This window comes from Macaca thibetana, chromosome 4 (genome assembly GCF_024542745.1).
Source record: "Macaca thibetana thibetana isolate TM-01 chromosome 4, ASM2454274v1, whole genome shotgun sequence".
Classification (NCBI taxonomy): Eukaryota; Metazoa; Chordata; class Mammalia; order Primates; family Cercopithecidae; genus Macaca; species Macaca thibetana.
Window position 1 is genome coordinate 105,441,174 of NC_065581.1, and position 22,186 is coordinate 105,463,359.

The 22,186-nt window shown below is 47.9% G+C and overlaps 3 protein-coding genes across 10 annotated transcripts in view; 1 reads left to right on the plus strand and 2 right to left on the minus strand.

Annotated features, from left to right (window-relative positions):
• The window catches only part of SYTL3 (synaptotagmin like 3), a 132,729-nt gene extending 130,023 nt beyond the window's left edge, over nt 1-2,706 (minus strand). The window contains exon 1 of the mRNA XM_050786721.1: nt 784-2,706. The gene's annotated coding sequence lies outside the window, so the exon portion shown is untranslated. The remainder of the gene's footprint in view (nt 1-783) is intronic.
• Nucleotides 158-7,748, plus strand: DYNLT1 (dynein light chain Tctex-type 1). Of its 3 annotated transcripts, XM_050786770.1 has the most exons (5): nt 158-262; nt 3,557-3,598; nt 6,023-6,146; nt 7,018-7,095; nt 7,323-7,748. In XM_050786770.1, the coding sequence occupies exons 1-5, from the start codon at nt 236-238 to the stop codon at nt 7,391-7,393; spliced, it is 342 nt and encodes a 113-aa protein (XP_050642727.1). In that variant the 5' UTR covers nt 158-235; the 3' UTR covers nt 7,394-7,748. The 3 variants fall into 3 exon arrangements, with proteins under 3 accessions (XP_050642727.1, XP_050642726.1, XP_050642728.1); XM_050786769.1 differs by having other exon boundaries at nt 178-262; nt 7,018-7,748; XM_050786771.1 differs by lacking the exon at nt 7,323-7,748 and having other exon boundaries at nt 178-262; nt 7,038-7,093.
• A 1,004-nt stretch (nt 7,749-8,752) lies between these two features.
• TMEM181 (transmembrane protein 181) overlaps nt 8,753-22,186 on the minus strand; it is a 111,154-nt gene continuing 97,720 nt past the window's right edge. For all 6 annotated transcript variants that reach the window (XM_050786730.1, XM_050786733.1, XM_050786732.1 and 3 more), the window contains exons 14-17: nt 15,804-15,886; nt 14,468-14,557; nt 12,932-12,998; nt 8,753-12,384 (exon numbers count right to left, since the gene is read on the minus strand). In XM_050786730.1, coding sequence (XP_050642687.1) covers nt 12,306-12,384; nt 12,932-12,998; nt 14,468-14,557; nt 15,804-15,886 — 319 coding nt within the window. In that variant the 3' untranslated portion in view covers nt 8,753-12,305. The remainder of the gene's footprint in view (nt 12,385-12,931; nt 12,999-14,467; nt 14,558-15,803; nt 15,887-22,186) is intronic.

The following is a 22,186-nucleotide window of genomic DNA, read 5'->3' on the forward strand; positions in this document are numbered from 1 at the left end:
AGGCCAATTCAGGGTCCACCCGCAGGCCCCGCCCAGGGATGGGGTCAGTGAGGGTCCGGGCAGGGAAGGGAGGGACCCGGGAGCTCGTCGTAGGCGGGGCCGTGGGGGCCCGGGAGTTGGGCATGGGCGGGGCTGGCGCGAACGGAGAGGGGCGTGGCAGGTCAGGGGCGGGGCCTGAGTGCGCCTGCGTAGTCTGCGCCACTGAGGGAGGCGGAGGCGACGCGCGGGAGGAAAGATGGAAGACTACCAGGCTGCGGAGGAGGTAACCGCCGGGTCGGCGACGGAAGGGTGGAGGCCTAAAGCCCTGGCCGCGGAAGGACACGCGGTGCTGCCCGGGAAGACCTGGGTGCCCACCTCCTTCAGCTAGGCCGGTCTCGGCAGCCCACGGCCTGAGGTTCACGATAGCCGGCGCTCCGCCCGGCCCCATTCTGCCCGGACACTGCCGCCGTTTCCCTGGCGCATGGGGCGGGAAGGGGATTGAGCTTCCCGCGCGGGGAGGCGGCGGGCGTGACTCGGAGAGAGCGCCCGGGTGAGCGGTGCAGAGAAACCTTCACGCAGGGCCTCGCCTCCCGCCCGCAGCCAGGCTCGCCGGGAGGATGACATCACCGCCCCTTGCTCTGCGGAGCTGACCCCAGCCCCAGCCTGGAGCGGGGCGCGGCGGCCGGTCTGGGAGCGCCGAGGCTTGGATGTCTCCCCGCGGGGGTGCGGGTGACCCTCCTGCCCCCAACCCCTCCGCCCCGGGCTGGCGTCCCGGCAGCCCCGCGCCTTTGTCTCGGGCCTCACCTGGGTCTGCAGCGCTGGGAATGAGTAGCACATTTCATTTCCGTTTAAGAGGTCTGTAAGAAAGCTCACTGTTGTGGGGGAAAAAATCGTCTTAGTGCCTCCTTGAGGAAGTAGCATAAAGCCCACGATCTTGTCAAGCAGAAGACACCCATCGGCACCGTGTGCGTTAAATGGCTTTCCTTCAAGCTCACGGTCATTCGGGGAATAGAGCTGATGAGCGCAGCTGAGATACAACCCTCATTTTCTTCTTACTGAATAATCCTCGTTGAAATTCAGATAGAGCCCTATGGATTTATTATGCAGCCTGTCAAAAATATAAACTATAGATACATTTGGTAAGGTTGGATATTTTACCATTTATGAAATTTAGTGGCCGGGTGCGGTGGCTCACGCCTATAATCCCAGCACTTTAGGAGACCAAGGCGGGCGGATCACCTTAGGTCAGGAGTTCCAGACCAGCCTGACCAATGTGGAGAAACCCCGTCCCTACTAAAGATACAAAATGAGCCGGGCATGGTGGCGCATGCCTGTAATCCCAGCTATTCGGGAGGCCGAGGCAGGAGAATCGCTTGAACCTGGGAGGCAGAGGTTGCCGTGAGCCGAGCGCGCCATTGCACTCTAGCCTGGGCAACAAGAGCGAAACTCTGTCTCAAAAAACAAAAAAAAAGAAAAGAAATTTAGTTTAACGAGGAATGTTTTCAGGGAAAATAAAACTAAAACTTAAGGACTGATTAAGTTTCAGTTTTGATCTGATTTCCTAACTAGCACACACTTCCTGTGACAATGACATAATCGGTGTTTGAATGCTGATGGCAACCAAGTGAATAGTGACCAGAAGACCTGGTGCAGGAGCAGTTGGCAAAGAAAAAGCCTTTCCCCTTAAACTGTTGCTAATATAATATTGGAAAATGTATTATAGCAATATCGAGTAAAACTGTTCTAAAAAAGAAATCGCTTTGTAAAGGAAAGCGCTTAGTACTGCAGTCCGATTCTGACTCCCACAAATGAGGTGGCTAAGTGGCTTCGTTATTCGAGATCTTAATTGCGTATGTGTAAAATGAAGGGGCTGGACAGAGTGATGAGTGTTCCACCTGGGATGGAAGCCCTGGGAGGTGGAGACCATGGCTGCCTTGTAGTAGGCATGTCTTAGGTGTTTACTGAATGGCCCGTTCTGGTCCTCCCAGCAGCCTCTTAGCAGCCTTTTCTCCATCTATTCTAATTTCATGTAGATGCCTGGGCCTTTGTAAGTATTCTCTCAACTCACCATTCATCTTTCTTGGAGAAGTTAAAACTGTCCACTGGATTCAATACAACTCTCTGCTTTCCACTAAAAATTCTTTCAAATGTCCCTCAACCTTTTTCGTACTGTAACCATATGGGAGGTGATACAGTGCCTTTCCTTTGTGATTAAGGTCACTGTAGTCACTTGGAAGGATCCTTTAAGCTTCCAGAAATGACTTAATCTCTAAGATATTGCAAACTGTCATTCACTCAGTGAGTTGGTTTTGTTTCCAAGTCCGACTTCTGAGTACAGCGAGTGAGGTGGCTTCAGGCAGTCAGCTCCTGACCCACCTAAAAAGAAAGGACAGGGCCTGCAGTGGACAGCAGCCAGGCAGGGAGGAAGACTCACTGCCAAGTCAGGGTTCTCTGCCTTGATTCCCCCAGAATGCACGTTGACTGAGGGCCCCGGGAGGTTGCCCTCTTGAAGGCATGTCCAGAGCTGCGTACTTTTCCTGGGACTCAGCTGTAACTTTAAACACTTGTGCTCATGTGAAGAGCACATTGGCAGGCAAGTGCCTGACTGATGTTATTTTCAGGATGACCTTTTACCCATTCAGATCTACCATGTGTAAAAGGAAAACTAAGAAAACTATACTCCTGGCACTAGATTACTGCAGGCAGCTCACTTCCCGTGTGATCCAGACACTGACGGAGAACGGCCATGCTGGCAGATGGTGGTTAGTCCTGGAGTAGGAGGGCATCACTGGGAAAGAAAAATAATTACCTGGAAATAAGATAATCATTGTACATTTTACAACTAATGGTGCTTTAAAAAAAATTTCCTCAAGGTCAGGCCTCCTAATCAGTTAACATCATGGAAGAGAGAATTACATCTTAAATGGATTGCTTCAGCAGCTTCAGTTAATTTATACAAAAATCACCCAACTCATTAAGCCTCTCTATTGGTTAATGATTCTAGCAGTCAGTTGAAATGGAAGAAGAGAATGAATTCTAGTTTAAAGTGAAGTCTTAGATTGTGGCATGATTAAAATAAAACAGGGCCGGGTGTGGCGGCTTAACGCCTGTAATCCCACCTCTTTGGGAGGCTGAGGTGGGAGGATCACCTGAGGTCAGGAGTTTGAGACCAGCCTGGCCAACATGGTGAAAAAAAATACGAAAATTAGCTGGGTGTGGTGGAAGACACCTGTAATCCCAGCTACTTGGGAGACTGAAGCAGGAGTATCACTTGAACCTGGCAGGCGGAGATTGCAGTGAGCCGAGATCATGCCACTGTGTTCCAGCTTGGTCTACAAAGCAACACTCTGTCTCAAAAATAAATAAATAAAACAGAACACCTTTACATTACGTACATGTATTCTAGTCTTCTGGTTTCTGAAGACTGTAATGCCATCCATCCTTGCTAAAGTGAACAGTCTACTTAGATTATTTCTAAGGTCTTCATTTCTAAGTTATGTTCATTACGTAAATTTGCATTTATCAATGTAGTGGAAATATCTTTTAAATAAACTTAACTGAATGTTCTTCCTTGCAGACTGCTTTTGTTGTTGATGAAGTGAGCAACATTGTAAAAGAGGTAAGAGGATAAATGCTCACTTCTTAAAGGTTTGATTAATGGCTTATATTAGAGAAAATAATGTGTTTTAAATACTATCTTGGAATTGTTTTGACCGAGTCTGTGTGTTTTGGTGTTTCAAATAACAGTTTTTACTTCAGCAAATAGCTAGTTAAGAATTGCTTCTATATTATACAAATTACATATTTTAAATCAGACAAGGAATTTTATGTACATAGCATTATTCCTGAATATCACCAAGACTTGATTCTATAATCTTTTAAGCATAAAAGACTCCTGGCATACAAATAGATGTCTCCAGGGTTGAATGAAGAAAGAGTGAGTATAAGAAAATTGAACAGTTAACTTCCAGTTAACTGGTGATCCAGTTTGGGGCCTATATGCTTACTTTTCTTACATTTCTAAACTCACACTTTATGGTGTTATTGATCATGAAGAGGAAGAGAGACAGAAGGGATGTTTGTTATTCATTCAGAAAGTACATACTGAGGGAGCACGCAGGGCATATACCCTCCTGGAGTTTACAGCTGAGGGGTGGGCAGGGCAGACACATCAAACAGTCCCCCTGGAAAGTGTCAGCCTGCATTTGCTGTGTGGTAAGTGCCACTAGTGGTGGTGCTGTGAGAGCATTGAACAGGGAATGTGACCCACCCAGGGAGTTCAGGGACCATTTCGAGCTGAAATCTGAAGAATGAGTAGAAGTAGGGGTAATGCAGTAAAAAGAGGGGACAAGGCCCCATGGGAAGTGGGGGCAGTGCACATTCCCCGTTCCCCCCTATTGCAGGGACTACAGGTAATTCTGTACTCAGGTGACCCTAAATATTGGGTAGTAGTCAATTTGCGCAGGTCCAAAATTGGTGGAGAGTTCCCTCCTCCTTGAAAAACTGAGTTTCAGAGTATGTGAGGAGGGAGAGCTGGTGGAGGGAGAGGTTTAGCTTAAACAAAGCCCCCCCACCTTTTGACAATGCCCAGGTCTAGTAATACTGCTGTCCTCTTAAACTGGGACTTCTGGCCCCCCAGCCCTCTTGCAGCCTCTGAGCTGAGAGGGAGCACAGTGGCAGAGGACAAGAAGTAAGCCAGCCCTGTGTGTAACATGACTACTCAGAGTCCCAGGGAGATGATTGGCAGGTCTGTAGGTAGAAATCAGAGTGACCTAGGGAGGTTTTAGGTCCTCAAAAGCATGGTCACTGGATCTAAGCCGCAGGCATCAGATACCAGTCTGTCCCCACTGTGCACAGCTCAGATCCCCGGACTGCTGGTTTGCTCTGCCTGTCTGAGGACAGACCTTGGCCCTCACTGAATGTTGTTATTTTCACTTTAGGTCATAAGTGTCATAGAAACTCAGGTTCCTGGTTTCTAGCACAGCAAGTTAGGGGTAGAGAAGAAAGTTGCTGAGATGCAAGCACACTGGCATCCATGTGAAAGGGGAGCTGACGCTGAAAAACCCAGAAAATCACACAATGGCAGTATCATAGCGATAAGCTTAGCGAGAACAGCGACAGTGAGCCTTGCATTGTCAGATAACCCCCAAAGAATATAGCATAGAAAAAGAAGTAAGCGTATAATAAAGGAGAAAAGTTGGGCTGGGTGCTGTGGCTTATGCCTGCAATCCCAGCACTTTAGGAGGCTGAGGCAGGAGGATCACTTGAGCCCAGGCATTTGACAGCAGCCTGGGCAACAGAGCAAGACCCCATCTCTACAAAAAAGTAGCCAGGCATGGTGGCACATGCCTACAGTCCCAGCTACTGGGGAAGCTGAGGTGGGAGGACTGCTTGAGCGCCAGAGGTCAAGGCTGCAGTGAGCCAAGATTGCATCACTGCTCTCCAGCCTGGGCAACAGAAGGAGACCCTGCCTCAGAAAAATCAAAATAAAAAAATGTCATCATAAACCTAAAATAAGTTTTAGAATATAAAGGGCTTTTAGTTATCTGAAAAATGCACTTAACATGATAACCTGTTCCCAAACAATGCTGGATAAAAGTATTTTTTAATATATGATTATTTGGATAGGTTTATATATTGTCAGTTGTACAAATAATACAATTCTTGTAATATATAGTATTAGTATATGTTAGATAGTAGTAGATAAAAGTAATACACCTTTAAGAAATGAATGGCAAAATATTTTCTAACCTCGACAGGAAAAAAAATGTATTGCTTATCTCTAAATATTAATAGTAGTAGTGAACATTAAGTGTAAGTATTAGGTCAAAATGTGTAAATAATTTGACAGACTGAATTTTTAAAGCAAATTTCAAACATTTAAATGAAATATAATACTATTAAAAGGTATATTTGCAAAGGCACCCTCATGATTAAAAATAAACTTTTCATAAATCACTTCTTGGGGTGCTGTCAGTTCTGATTGAAAGGTGGTGTGAGTGCATTTGGTTAACCGGGACGCACTTTGTGCTTTGTTTTCTAGGCTATAGAAAGCGCAATTGGTGGTAACGCTTATCAGCACAGCAAAGTGAACCAGTGGACCACAAATGTAGTAGAACAAACTTTAAGCCAACTCACTAAGCTGGGAAAACCGTTTAAATACATCGGTAATGGGTTTTTGTTTCTTGTATATTTGAGGGATGGTTTTTTAACACTGATCAGAGGGGCATCCAGTACCAGAAACAACAGCTAACGTGGCCCCACCTCAAGGAAGGCTCCTGGTGGGAGTCGGTAGTGTGTGTAGCATACGTTAGCATACACTTGACCATTTGGCTGCTGGTACAGTTGCAGGGCGTTTGTGAAGCGGGATCTTACAGGAAGTCCCATCAGATGCTTTTAGAACAAGTGAAGTGGAGAGGGAGCGTGTACAGACAGCCCCCAACTTAACAGTGGTTCAACTTAGGATTTTTCAACTTTGTGATGGATTTACCAGGGTATTAAGTGCATTTGCAACTTAATTTTTATATATTGTCGATTTATGATGGGTTTATGGGACACTGTAAGTCAAGAAGCACCTATAATTTGTCAGTATAGTGAGACGAGGCAATCTGTCCCTATAATTTTTATTGAGAACATCAACCATGTGCAGCTATGTACTTTTGCTGAAAGTGGACAGAATGGGCCGGGCGCAGTGGCTCACGCCTGTAATCCCAGCACTTTGGGAGGCCGAGGCAGGTGGATCACGAGGTCAGGAGTTCAAGACCAGCTTGGCCAAGATGGTGAAACCCCATCTTTACTAAAAATACAAAAAATTAGCTGGGCGTGGTGGCACGTGCCTGTAATCCCAGCTACTCCAGAGGCTGAGGCAGAGAATTGCTTAAACCTGGAGGGGCGGAGGTTGCAGTGAGCCGAGATTGCACCACTGCACTCCAGCCTGGGTGACACAGGGAGACTCCATCTCAAAAAAAAAAAAAGTGGACAGAATGACATTTGTGTTACCCGGTAGACTTCTCTAATAAAAATTTGTTTTAACTTAAGTGACCTGTGTAATCATGCAGAAGAATGGGGCTGGATTACACACGGCAAGTTCCTGCTTCTGGGACAGCTCTACTGACGGTATGATTTTCATTCATGTTTGTGAAGTTTTGTTGTGTGAAATATGTGACTGGACATTTCTTTTCTTTGAATGCAATGTATGTTTATCAACCTTTTAAAACATTTTATAATAGACTTGCCAAGGTTCTTTGCGTAGCCTATAGGTACTTGACTGTTGGCCTTATTGTGAGTAAAACGTCGTCCCCCAGCTTTCCCTGCCTTAAATGCTGCTCTCTTCCCTCCCGCAGGGAGCTGCACTGTGCGATGGGAGAATAAGACCATGTACTGCATCGTCAGCGCCTTCGGACTGTCTATCTGACTTGCAGTTCAGCCTATGGCCTTTTTCCTTTTGTCTCTAGTTCATCCTCTAACCACCAGCCATGAATTCAGTGAACTCTCTCCTTGTTCTCTTTAAGTGTTTTGTGGCATTCTCACAATGTAGAGGAAAAAACCAAATGACCACACTGTGATGTGAACGGCACCGAAGTCAGATGAGTATCCCTGTAGGTCACCTGCAGCCTGCGTTGCCACGTGTCTTAACTCTGAATATTTCTTTTCAAAGGTGCTAAAATCTGAAATCTGCTAGTGTGAAACTTGCTCTACTCTCTGAAATGATTCATAGACACTAATTTTCCATACTTTATACTTTTGTTAGAATAAATTATTCAAATCTAGAGTCTGTTGTGTTCTCCATGGTCTGCATACTATCATAAATGATTTCTTCGTATTTAGTGAGTGGCTTCAGAATCTATACAACTGGGCCGGGTGCGGTAGCTCATGCCTGTAATCCCAGCATTTTGGGAGGCTGAGGCAGGCAGATCATGAGGTCACGAGACCGAGACCATCCTGGCTAACACTGTGAAACCCCGTCTCTACTAAAGATACAAAAAATTAGCTGGGCGTGGTGGTGGGCACCTGTAGTCCCAGCTACTCGGGAGGCTGAGGCAGGAGAATGGCGTGAACCCGGGAGGCAGAGCATGCAGTGAGCCAAGATCGCGCCACTACACTCCAGCCTGGGCGACAGACCGAGACTCTGCCTCAAAAAAACAAAACAAAAAAACTATGCAAACAAAAAGTTGCAGTTCTGCTGTGGTCCTCTCTATGATGTACTCATTTCACCCATGGGACCAGGATCCTGACGTCTCTGCTGGGCTCTGGTTAGATTCCTGCCCCTGGGCATCACACCCACCATTCTTAAGCCCTCCTCTTCTAGAGATTAAGGGGTGGGAGGTGGCCAAAGCAATTCCTATTCTCTTAGCCAGAGAGCTCTCACTTGGCCCAAAGCTGTGACACCTTAACTGTTAATCCCATGTTCTCTGTAGGGCTCACAAATTGTTTTAGTACTTCATAGCTTACAAAATGGCTTTCACAATCACTCATTTCATGTCCTCAACAATTTGCAGTCATTTAAAAATCAGAAAATGTGTTTGGAGGTTATCTGATTGGTTTAAAGTCACACATCCAAGTAGGGAGATGGGCCCAAACCCAGCACTTGTCTCCATCTTCAGTGCTCTTCCCCAGGCCATGTTAGACGTGGCAATAAAGACACCTCCGTGCCTGCCTGCTGAAATGGAAAAGCCCTTCCGTTACCGCCAAAGCCGCTTTATTAAAGCATTTATGTCTGCAAGGCCAAATTAACTCCACACACAAAGAGCAAACAAATCAAGACACATAGAAGTGAATATTAAAAATTTATTAACATTTACCAGAAAGGTAGTGTCAGAATTAAGCCATTCGCAAAACACGAATTTGCTCATTCACTTTTGCCTGATGACAGCAACACTGTGATGGGGTGGCACTGTGCTCCAAGGACAGGTCCCCAGCTGAACACATGGCTCTAGAACCTCTCCTTCTGGGCTTAAAGTTTAGTGTTACTTTACAAATATTTACAGTCATTTTGTAAAAAGGCAGTTTCAGTAGCAGAAAATTCTTCTGTTTTATAGTATGGTGTTATAGTTACCAGCGTATCTCCAATGTCAAACCAAGATAAACAGCATCACAAGATGTCACAGACTCACACAACTTCCCTTTGGCCAGGGGAAAAGATTTGTATCTTTTTTTTTCCCCCCAGAAGTCTAACCTCTAAGGCAACTGGTTTCTAAAACCCTCAAAATACACAAATACACTTTCATGTTTTAAGTCTCATCTTCACTAAATGTTCAGAGACATCCCTTTCAATTATCCCTTTTATGAGGATCTGTGTTTTTCCTGTGATAAAGGATTCAGGAAATAATTTGCCACATTATAATCTATTTAACATAACTACCCTCAGTAAATAGTTCATAAAATACTTGGGGCTGGTAACATTTGTCTTGTAACCTGCTCATTTAGTGGGTTGGGTTTACATAATGTATCTAAGCTTTTACTGCAATCTGCAATTATGTACAGTAACAACCTTACAAACCTTGAATATAGTATATATATCCCCTTCTCTAGCCTTTCAAATGGGGCTTAAGAGAGAGAAAATGGCACCACTTCACTGCTGTAATGATTTAATAATAAATCAAGCAGACTTATTATCCACATGGATAATGAAGCTCTCCCTAGGGAAACTGAAATACCTCTGGTCATCTTCCAGGTTCTGCTAGACTGGACCAGTATTTAAAAAATCCCAAAGATGATGTTATTCAAGCCATTACCATGAAAGAACTAAAGTCAGCCCTTTAAGTTCGCAAAAACTTTAACATAAGTACCCTCAGTAAATAGTTTATTTTTTCGTCAACAATTTTCTTGCTACTGTCAAAAGTTTCTGGCAGACTTTAGTGTTTTAACCGGATACCTATGGTACATATTCTACATGCCAAGTGCTAGAGAGTTTAAGCAAAATTTTACATGGGGTATGTAATAAGTTGATATTTATGATATACCAGGGAAGACAAGTTGAAAATACTGACTTAATAAGAACCATTTTCCCCTTAAAGTACTAATTTTTTTCTTATTTCCAACTTAGTTACAAAAAGTAAATAAATCCCATATTTTTCATTTCACTGATGCATGAAAACTCAATGTATGAAGTCATCAGTTTGTAATTTACACTATAGGACAAAGATAAGTTTTAAAAAGTTCTAGTGTGTGTATGGCTAAATGCCTCAAATACTTTACATTTACTGATAAGTAACAGCATTCCAAATCATGGACAATTATTTTATAATGATTAAAAATTGTAAACTGTATCACAGAACATGTTAATCAGCACAAGTCTTCATCAGTTTACATAAAATTATAGTAGTCTTATTAGAAATTATAAAATTTGGTAACAGAAAATTTTTTTCCATACACAGAAAAAAAAAAAACCACATCATTGCAAATTTAAAAATCATGTAAACTTAAATTACCCTTGCAGTAAGTTGTCTTAAACATTCATATTTACAAGGTTTTTAAAACAATGTGAATGGAACCCATATTAAAAGTACATTATCACTAAAGTTTAAATTAAAAGGAAAGATACAAAGGAAAGTCATAACAAATAGTTTCTCATGAATATCTCTAAAGTCCTAGCACTACTTAACATGGATGGTAATTTGAAGCTCTGCATGGTAATCTGAGAGTCAATGCATAGATGAAGAAAAAAAGTAGGTACTGTTTGGGATGCGGAACTATCATCTTCTGGACCTCAATCGCCAAGACAGCATCAGTCAGGTTGCCCACAGTTACCAGATGTTAATAGACGTGTGACTGCAGAGGTGAAGAGGAAAGCATAGGAGACGTCCACACGAGACTTCTATATGGAGTCCTTGACTGAAAGGAACGGGGAAGCTCCAGGGCTTTCTATGATGCCACAGATTCAACGGTGCCAAGGACTTCACAGAGCAGGTCATCCCTATCTGACCGCTATGTGACACATGGAGGACAGGGAACCCCTTCCGGAAGCACGAGTTGCCTTCTACCCAAATACGTTTTCCATGAACCATTTAAAACATTTTACTTTTCATTTTGTTTCCAAATATGAGTTTTAAAAACTTTTTGCCAATAACTAATCTAAAATATTCTATCAATCTTTCATGAAGCTTTATTTATTTATTTATGAATGACACGGGTTCTCGCTCTGACATCCAGGCTGGAGTGCAGTGGCGCAATCATGGCTCACTGCAGCCTCGACCTCCAGGGCTCAAGCAATCCTCCCACCTCAGCCTCCTGAGTAGCTGGGACTATGGGCATGCCCCAGCATGCCCAGCTGACTTTTTAAATGTTTTATAGAGACGGGGTCTCCCTAAGTTGCCCAAGCTGGTCTCAAACTCCTGGGCTCAAGTGATCCTCCCACTTTGGCCTCCCAAAGTGTTGAGATTACAGGTGTGAGCCACTGTGCCTGATCCCTCATTTAGCTTTTATTTAAATAAATAAATAAATAAGGCTCTGTGGCATTTCATATTCAACAGAATTGCAGAAACTGCCATTTATTGGAATGATAAGGGTTCCTCTCCTGCCCAATTTACCACCCACAGGGAAATCCATTTAGTGATGTGTGTACACACAGGCCCCTGAAAAGCACCATGGCAATAAGACCTTCCCCACAAGGAGTTGGTAACCTGTAAATTACCTTAGCCTTTCCTTATTCAACTTATCAAACCCTCCTCAGAACTCCACACTATTACTTCCCCTTTGGTGACGTGAAGGGTTGGAACCCAGGCATCCCCCATTCCCCTGATGAGTCACAACACACACTGCACCAAACGCAGTCCATGTAAGTGACCAATCACTTCAGCCACCTGGTTACCCAGGACACTGGCTACTCAACGAGGAAGGACTGCCCTGAAGCGGCCACAGATAAGGCTTCCCTTTGAGTTTAAAAGGCCAAAAAAACAGTACCAGGGAGAAGGGAAGAAAGAGGGTGAGGCTGCCACGCTGAGGACCTAGTCACAGGCGGCCCGTGAACTTGGAATCAGTGAATGATCACAGAAAAAAAAAAGTACGTAATTCACTCTACTAAAAGTGTGTGATTTCCTCCTCATCACTGAAAACATGCTCTCTCATCTGTAATCTTCGTAAAAAAGGATTTGGCTGTTGAAACTTGTTATCAGCGCCTCTCTTCTCATAGCCACCAAGACAATAAATTTAGCTAAACATTTAAATTTGCCCTCAGTTTTGGTTTTCCTTTAAAAAAATATGTAAACAAATGAGGAACAGGAAATCTCTGCTTATAAGAAAAGTCTGAATATAACAGGGGAAGGTCAGCAGACGGTCACCGGGGAAAGCATCCAGGCACCTTGTCGCCTTGCTGGGCTGGCCAGGGCTCAGTCACTGTCTGACTCCTCCTTGTACTTGGCCCGAATGGCCTGGCCGTTCTGCAGCGGCATTTCTTCATAGTCACTCCTGTGAGGAAAGAGACCTTTGAGACCGTCTGACTTCTGACAGCTCTTTATTCACCTCTTCCACACTGACACACCATCCCTGCAGGAATTCGACCACAGCTTTGCTTCCTCAATTTTCTATCTCCAACTGCTACTGCTGCTGACCCCATCCTCCTCTCCCCCACCCCCAGTTCCCAGGACCCATGAGTCCAGAGAGCACAGTTTTTCCCGTGGCCAGCACGCCCCACAGGTAGCCAGCAGAAAGGAATACCACCACATCTAAGCCCGAATACTGTGAAAACAGAAAACCACGAGCCACTCGACACTCCAAAGTAAATGCTTTCATACCTTAAAAATAATTTTAGAATAGTAACCCATTCAGTAAACATGCAAGGCCATGCTGAGATGCCCAAGGTGTGCCGGCCTTCTGAGGGACAGGCGCTGGGATGTGCGAGGTGCGCCAGCCTTCTGAGGGACAGGGGCTAGGATGCCCAAGGTGTGCCAGCCTTCTAAGGGACAGGGGCTGGGATGCCCGAGGTGCGCCGGCCTTCTGAGGGACAGGGACTCACCCATAAATCACATCATCATCGGAATCATTCAGCATGGAGAAGGCAGGATTGTCTTTCAGCTGGGACTCTGAAAACCAACAAGAGCATTTTCATCTCAAGCAACTGACGTGATGAGCCTGGACAGGCAGGATGTTGTCTCAGACAAAGGATGGGAGTCGGGAAGAGCTGGATTCAAATTGCAGATGCTGCCATCATCAAATCTCATGAGGCTATTTTCTCATCTACAAGACAGGGCTGGCCTGGCATGCCTGGCAGGGACGTCCTGAAGGCTGAGGGAGGCAGCCTGTGGGAAGGAGCAGGCAGGCTGCCGGTGCCCGCGGGCGAGCTGCCTCCTGTTGACACGGGGAGTGGGGAGCCGAACACAGGCCCCAGGAGACGTGGCTCTGCCCTGCCTGCCCCGGCCCAGTCCTTGGACTTGCAGCGAGCTGCTTCTTCTGTAACATGGGCATGATTATAAGTTTATCATAAAGTTGCTGTCAAGCTTCAGTGAGACGCCGTTTGTGAAAGTGCCAGCACACTGTAAGATGTCGGGGGGTGCGGGGGGCTGCCTATGTTCTAGAGAGCTCCCATCCTTTTCACTCCCTGTGAAAGAGGGTTGTTTTGGTTTCATTATTGGGTGACTTTCTGTATGTTTTGGCTTTTCTTTTTAATGGTCACAATACTACTACAGATGTTCCTTGACTTACGATGGGGTTATGTCCTGATAAACCCATTGTTAAGTTGAAAATATCATTAAGTCAAAAATGCATTGACTACAGCTAAGGTACCGAACATCGCAGCTTAGCCTATTCTGCCTTAAGTGTTATTACCTTAGCCTTTAGTTGGGCAAAATCATCTAATGCAAAGCTTATTTAATTTTTAAGAGAAAAGGTCTCATTCTGTCCCCGAGGTTAGAGTGCAGCGGCGTGCTCATAGCTTACTGCAGCCTCTCCTCTTGGGCTCAAGTGATCATCCTTCCTCAGCCAAAAGAGTAGCTGGGATTATAGGCACGTCACCACACCTGTCTAATTTTTAAATTTTTTGTAGAGATGGGGTCTCTATTTTGCTCCCCAGGCTGGTTTCAAACTCCCAGCCTCGAACAATCCTCCTGCCTTGGCCTCCCAAAGTGCTGGGATCAAAGGATCAAAGCCTGTTTTGTAATAAATGTTGACCATCTCATGAATTTACTCAGTGCTGTACTGAAAGTGAAAAACAGAATGGTTGTTTGGGTATTCAAAGTGTGATGTCTCCTGAATGTGGATTGCTTTTGCACCTTTGTAAAGTCAAAAAATCCCCAACCGAACAGCGTAAGCTGAGGACTGACACTAACAAAATGAGTATGTTAACTGTGTGGGAAGGACACAACGCAGGTTCTACGTATGCTGGCCCCCAACTCACCTCAGAGCTCAACATTTCAACTCACTGTCTCTCTGCCAAGAGAAGTCACTGGGAATCACAGTGCCCACATGAATGGGAAACCCAGGAAGTGGGTCATGGAGGAACACAGGCTTCTGTGCCCGCTACCTGGCCAGCAGCCCAGACCCCAGGGTGGCTTACCATAGAGGGCATTCTTCGACGGAGAATATACAAAGGCCAAGGTGTAGAGATAGAAGTTCAACAGGCCATAGAAAGATAAGAACTCGGCTGGTGGTGCTGTCAAGGGAAGGAACACGGCATCTGGACACATCAGTCAGAGGCTGTGCCTCAGCCCGACCGCTCCTCCTGCAATCAGCAGCCCCTTCTGGTGCCAAGCCCCTGTCAGTGCCCGGGGGTCCCTAACCCAGACGTCAGGACTCCACAGTTCAAGCCCACAGCCAGGGGTCACAAGGACTCTTCAAAGTCACAGTAAATAACAGATCAACTGTGGCCTCTCACATCAGTGGAAACCTAGCTCCACTGAGCCATCTGGTGGCGATCCTGTCACCGGCACCGAGCGCAGGGCCAGAAGAGATGAAGTTACACGAAAAGGGCAGGAAGGCCACGGGCAAACAGCAAATCAAGGTCTCTAGACACAATAATGAAATAAAGAATTGGAAACAAACTCTCAAACCAATTGTTCTGAATATTTTCTGGATTACAGACCCCTATGAAAATCTGATAAAAGCTTAGCATGAAATTCAGTCACAAAAATTTGAAAAAATCGTGTATTAATTCATGCATTAATTGGGACATAAGAAATCCCAAAGAACCCAAGATTTAAATGATTAACTCCTGAAGTGTCCCCAAAAAGGAGTATGTGCCAACAAGCACACACATCACCTCTCCGACTTCTGGGCGAGGCCAGGGCTCCCTGGAGGCAACAGCCCTGCCCCACTGGCTTCGGGCACAGCGGGAATCGAAGGGGGTCTTAGTATTTTATGAGCTCTTCCCTACAGACACAGGCTCAACTTGCCATGACTGTCACCCCTGTATCTCAGTGATGATGAGAGAGAGACCCCCGGGGCAGACAGGAGGTGCACGGCAGCCCTCAGCCACCCCGCAGTGCTCTGCTGGAGGGCAGAGGGGGCTTGGAGCCCCGCGGTGTGGAGGGGCGACCGCACCTCATTTACCTCATGGCGCCTGCCCCTCTGGGTGGAAAGCAGGGTGGTGTGGGCACGCTCCAGAGCACCAGCCTCCCTGGGTTTGGAACCAGGTTCTGCCACCCAAAACCTGACCTGGGGGAACTACTGAGCCCTCCAGGCTCAAGCTTCTTGTGTACAGAGGAAGGACAGGCTGCCCTGTCCCTGGGCTGCAGCGGGGCCAACTGAGATGCCTCTCAGCAGAGACGAGGCCTCCAGAGAACAGGGCGTGGGGAGCTGACTTGTCTCCTCTTGAAAGGGGCATATCGGAGCCACTAACCGCTGCAATGCTAAGCAAGCCTCCTGCAGCCAGGGCCCTCCAGTTAAAAGGATATAATTCTGGTAGTGAGTTGACAGCTCTGCTACAAAATTGTCTTGTAGGACTTGTGCTCCAAATCTCAAATAAAGGATGACGATGCTGAAAAAGACAGAGGAACAGAGACAATATGTAAACACGCATGAAAACGGCATTCGCTTCAGAGAATTCTCTATTCATCCCATTCAACTTTTTGGTCTGTACGTTATGATTTCCGTATGGGTACTTCCACACACGCGCACAGACGCACGCACACGCACACACACAGAGAGCCCCTGCCTCTGGTTTTTGGTCTCGGATCTAGGCAGGCTAGACCCACCGGCCAGCTGCAGGGACACGATGAACCCTGATGCGGACCCCATCACACTCTCCCTACTTGGGGCCTTGAAGCCCCCCTGGCACATTTCCTCCCTGCTCTCGCTCTCGTAATTCAGGTTTTCGAGACCATCTCTGGTGACAGAGTCCCCCTCTCCCAAGAGAAGCCCGCTTCTCCTTCATCACAGCTCCCCTTTCAAACACAGGGATGCCTCCCCGGTCAGTTCCAGTGACTCGCACAGCAACGAAGGCAGCACCTTTGGTTCAGATTGGTTCAGACTCCCACCCGGTGACAGATGACAACAGAGGCCTCAGGTAACAGGTCCATAGGCTCCTTCTCCGCCAGCCTTCCACCTCACCTCCCACATGCCACTCTCAGCCAGACGGTTTCATTAACATGTGCACCAGACCCTCTCACCTCCCAGCTCAAGACCCTCTGGCGGTCTCCTAGCACAGAATGGAAACCAGACTCGAGAGCTCGCTCTGCCTCCCACCGTGCCCACGCCTGCTTGTCTCCAGCCATGCTGGTCTCCAGTGACACTGCTGTCTCTCCACCTCGCCATGCTGATGCTCACCCAGGCTGCCTGTTCTGCAGCCTGGAGCAGCCACCCCACAGCTTTCAGGGATCCTCCTCAGGTCCTCGGCCAAATGTCACCTCCCCAAGAGACACATCTCTAAACCACTCATCTGAAGTGGACCCTTCCCGTCCGCAAGTCACGTCTTCGTTTCGTCTGCCGCATGGCCCGCAGGGGGAATGTATTTAGTTGTTTGCCACTCGTCTCCCTCTGTGAGAACATAAATCCCGTGACAGAGAGAAGCCTGTCTGCCAGGAGGCACTCAGTAACTATTTGTAGGATAAATGAATCCTGACACCAGCGTGAAGAAAGATCACAAGGCAGGGCAACCTCCGAGACGGAGGTCACCAGAAGTAGACAGTAGCTCCCAACTTGGGGACTAGGTAATTTGAGGGTGAGGGTGTGTGAGAGTGATGGTGTGAGGTGAGAGTGAAGGTGTGAGAATGTGAGGGTGAGAGTGAGGGTGTGAGAATGTGAGGGTGTGAGAATGTGAGGGTGAGGGTGTGAGAATGTGAGCGTGTGAGAATGTAAGGGTGTGAGAATGTGAGGGTGAGAGTGAGGATGAGAGTGAGGGTGTGAGAATGTGAGGGTGTGAGAATGTGAGGGTGTGAGAATGTAAGGGTGTGAGAATGTGAGGGTGTGAGGGTGAGAGTGAGGGTGTGAGAATGTGAGGGTGTGAGAATGTGAGGGTGAGGGTGTGAGAATGTGAGCGTGTGAGAATGTAAGGGTGTGAGAATGTGAGGATGAGAGTGAGGGTGTGAGAATGTGAGGATGAGAGTGAGGGTGTGAGAATGTGAGGGTGTGAGAATGTGAGGGTGAGGGTGTGAGAATGTGAGCGTGTGAGCGTGTGAGAATGTGAGGGTGAGGGTGAGGGTGTGACGGTGTGAGAATGTAAGGGTGAGTGAGGGCACGATAATGTGAGGGTGTGAGAATGTGAGGGTGTGAGAATTTGATGGTGAGAGTGAGGGTGTGAAAATGTGACGGTGTGAGAATGTTAGGGTGAGAGTGAGGGTGTGAGAATGTGAGCGTGTGAGAATGTGAGGGTGTGAGAATGTGAGAGAGTGTGAGAATGTGAGGGTGTGAGAATGTGAGAATGTGAGGGTGAGGGTGTGAGACTGTGAGGGTGAGAGTGAGGGTGTGAGGGTGAGAGACTGTGAGGGTGTGAGAATGTAAGGGTGTGAGAATGTGAGGAGAGTGAGGATATGAGAATGTGAGGGTGAGAGTGAGGGTGTGAGAGTGAGGGTGAGAATGTGAGGGTGTGAGAATGTGAGAGTGTGAGAATGTGAGGGTGTGAGAATGTGAGGGTGAGGGTGTGAGAATGTGAGAGTGTGAGAGTGTGAGAATGTAAGGGTGTGAGAATGTGAGGGAGAGAGTGAGGGTATGAGAATGTGAGCGTGTGAGAATGTGAGAATGTGAGGGTGAGGGGGTGAGGGTGTGAGAATATAAGGGTGAGTGAGGGCGCGATAATGTGACGGTGTGAGAATGTGAGAGTGAGAGTGAGGGTGTGAGAACGTGAGGGTGTGAGAATGTGAGGGTGAGAGGGTGTGAGAATGTGAGGGTAAGAGTGAGGGTGTGAGGGTGTGAGAATATGAGGGTGAGAGTGAGGGTGTGAGAATGTGAGGGTGTAAGAATGTGAGGGTGTGAGAATGTGATGATGAGAGTGAGGGTATGAGAATGTGAGGGTGTGAGAATGTGAGGGTGTGAGAATTTGATGGTGAGAGTGAGGGTGTGAGAATATGAGAGTGAGAGTGAGGTTGTTAGAATGTGAGGGTGTGAGACTGAGGGTGTGAGAATGTAAGGGTGTGAGAATGTGAGGGAGAGAGTGAGGGTATGAGAATGTGAGGGTGAGAGTGAGGGTGTGAGGGTGAGAGTGAGGGTGTGAGAATATGAGGGTGTGAGAATGTGAGGGTGAGAGTGAGGTGAGAATGTGAGGGTGTGAGACTGAGGGTGTGAGAATATAAGGGTGTGAGAATGTGAGTGTGAGAATGTGAGGGTGTGAGAATGTGAGGGTGAGGGTGTGAGAATGTGAGTGTGAGAATGTAAGGGTGTGAGAATGTGAGGGTGAGAGTGAGGGTGTGACAATGTGAGGGTGTGAGAATGTGAGGGTGAGGGTGAGAGTGAGGGTGTGAAAATGTGAGCGTGTGAGAATGTGAGACTGAGAATGTGAGTGTGTGAGGGTGTGAGAATGTAAGGGTGAGTGAGGGTGCAATAATGTGAGGGTGTGAGAATGTGAGGGTGTGAGAATGTGAGGGTGAGAATGAGAGTGTGAGAATGTGAGGGTGAGAGTGAGGGTGAGAGTGAGGGTGTGAGAATGTAAGAGTGTGAGAATGTAAGGGTATTGAGAATGTGAGAGTGAAAGTGAGAGTGAAAGTGAGGGTGAGAGAGTGAGGGTGAGAGTGAGGTTGTGAGAACGTGAGGGTGTGAGAACGTGAGGGTGTGAGAACGTGAGGGTGTGAGAACGTGAGGGTGAGATAGGATGTGAGAATGTGAGGATAAGAGTGAGGGTGTGAGGGTGTGAGAATGTGAGGGTGAGAGTGAGGGTGTGAGAATGTGATGATGAGAGTGAGGATATGAGAATGTGAGGGTGTGAGAATGTGAGGGTGTGAGAATTTGATGGTGAGAGTGAGGGTGTGAGAATATGAGAGTGAGAGTGAGGTTGTTAGAATGTGAGGGTGTGAGACTGAGGGTGTGAGAATGTAAGGGTGTGAGAATGTGAGGGAGAGAGTGAGGGTATGAGAATGTGAGGGTGAGAGTGAGGGTGAGAGTGAGGGTGTGAGGGTGAGAGTGAGGGTGTGAGAATATGAGGGTGTGAGAATGTGAGGGTGAGAGTGAGGTTGTGAGAATGTGAGGGTGTGAGGGTGTGAGACTGAGGGTGTGAGAATGTGAGGGTGTGAGAATGTGAGGGAGAGAGGGAGGGTATGAGAATGTGAGGGTGAGAGTGAGGGTGTGAGGGTGAGAGTGAAGGTGTGAGAATGTGAGGGTGTGAGAATGTGAGGGTGTGAGAATGTGAAGGTGAGAGTGAGGGTATGAGAATGTGAGGGTGTGAGAATGTGAAGGTGAGAGAATGTGAGGGTGTGAGAATGTGAGGATGAGACTGAGGGTGTGAGAATGTGAGGGTGTGAGAATGTGAGGGTGAGAATGAGGGTATGAGAATGTGAGGGTGTGAGAATGTGAGTGAGGGGCAGGGAGTGTGAGGGTGTGAGAGGATGTGTGAGGGTGTGAGCGTGTGAGAGGGGCGAGGGTGAGGGTGGGAGGGTATGTGAAGGTGTGAGGGAATGTATGAGGGTGTGAGAGTGTGAGGGGGTATGTGAGGGTATGTGAGGGTGTGTGAAGGTGTGAGTGAGGGGTGAGAGGGTGAGGATGTGTTTGAGTGTGAGGGTGAGTGATGGTGTGAGGGTGTGAGGATATGAGTGAGGGTGTGTGAGGATATGAGAGTGGGAGAGTTTGAGTGAGGGTGGGAGGGTGTGATGGTGTGAGGTGTGGGGGGTGAGGGTGTGACAAGATGTGTGAAGGTGTGTGTGTGAGAGGGTGTGAGGGGGTGTGAGGGTGCCTGCGAGGGTGCCTGCGAGAGGGTGTGAGGGGTGAGGGGGTGTATGAGGGTGTGAGGGAGGGAGTGGGGGGGGGGGCTGAGGGTGTGACAGGATGTGTGAGGGTGTGTGTGGGGGGGGGGGGGTGAGGGTGTGACAGGATGTGTGAGGGTGTGTGTGAGGGTGTGTGAGGGTGTGAGAGGGTGTGAGGGGTGAGAGGGTGTATGAGGGTGTGAGGGGTGAGTGTGGGGGAGTGTGTGAGGGTGTGATGGGATGTGTGAGGGTCTGTGTGAGAGGGTGTGAGGGAGGGTGTGAGGGTGCCTGTGAGAGGGTGTGAGTGTGTGTGGGTGTGTATGAGGGTGTGAGCGGGTGTGTGGGTGGGGGTATGTGAGGGTGTGACGAGATGTATGAGGATGGGTGTGAGGGTGAGTGAGGGTGTGAGAGGGTGTGAGGGGGTGTGTGAGGGTGTGAGGGGGTGTGTGAGGGGGTGTGTGAGGGGGTGTGTGAGGGTGTGTGTGAGACGGGGTGTGTGAGACGGGGTGTGTGAGACGGGGTGTGTGAGGGTGTGTGAGGGAGTGTGTGAGGGTGCCTGTGAGAGGGTGTGAGGGTGTGTATGAGGGTGAGAGAGGGTGTGTGGGTGGGGGTATGTGAGGGTGTGACGGGATGTGTGAGGGTGGGTGTGAGGGTGAGTGAGTGTATGAGGGTGTGAGGGGGTGAGTGAGGCTGTGAGGGTGTGAGGGGGTGTGTGAGGGTGTGAGTGTGGGTGTGAGAGTGAGGTTGGGTGTGAGGGTGTGAGAGTGAGGGGGTGTGGGTGTGAGGGTGTGAGTGAGGCTGTGAGGGTGTGAGTGAGGCTGTGAGGGTGTCAGAATGAGGGTATGCATGAAGGTGAGAATGAGGGTGTGGGGTGAGTCAGTTGTGAGTGAAGGCGTGAGTGAGGTTGTGTGAGTAAGCCTGTATGTGAGGTTGTATGGCCGTGTGTCTGAGACGTCAGAGAGGACAGCATGCACATGTAGCCCTGAACAGAGACTAATAAACACACATGCCGCATTATTCTGAGTGAATTCTGATGCTGAATGAAATTTGAGTTCAAGTCTGAGCTGAGTTCACACTCCAGTGGTGGTGGACGGCCCTGGATACCTATCTCAGTCCTTGCCCTCCACAAGGTAGGGACCCCCAGAGCCCACCTGGAAAGCTTGGACAAGGGCCGACCTCCCAAAGGCCGCTTGTCACTCCCATAAAGGAAAAGAGCCGACATCTACTTATTTGCCATCCAAACAAACAACCTAAAAAGGAAAGCAGCAGCTAGATTTTTCCGTCCTCTGGATTCTGATTTTAGGAGAAAGAGACAAACCATAAACCACCAAGCAATTATCTGGAATCTATTCAAAGAAACAACTTCCCAGCCTGCTCTGTTACTCTACCAACTGGCCAGCACTGGTCCCCAGGGAGGTCTGGAGCGCTCAGGCCAGGCCAAGCCTGCCCCGAGAGACCTCAGGCTGACCCCACTCCCTGACACAACAGGACCAAGCCTGCCTCACCTCCCATCTCCCCCAACGGCGGCAACAGAGCATGCTGCTCAAGGGTGTTTGCTGTCCTAACTCATGCTTAGAGTCCTGTCCTTGGGACACCCCAAGGATCCCAAGGTCCCCAGTGCCCTCACGTCCGTCTTGTGATTTTCCAACCGTCCAGCAGGTGACTGTGAACACGGCACAGGTGGCAGGTGGCACAGCTAGAACAGAACACGCCCAGCACGGGGCGAGTGTGCGAGTGAATGTGCTCCAGTCCCCCGCCACTTACAACAAACACATGCTCTCCAGGCTGATGGCTGCTCTCAGCTGCCCACCCTTGGTGGGAGGCCCTCTAACCTCATGAGTCAACTGGGCTAGAAGTACCCTGAAATCTACTCCACAAAAGGAGGGAACAGATATTCCTGACAGTAAAAGAAAAATTCCGTTTTGCTCTTTTCAAGAAATAAGGTCTTCTTA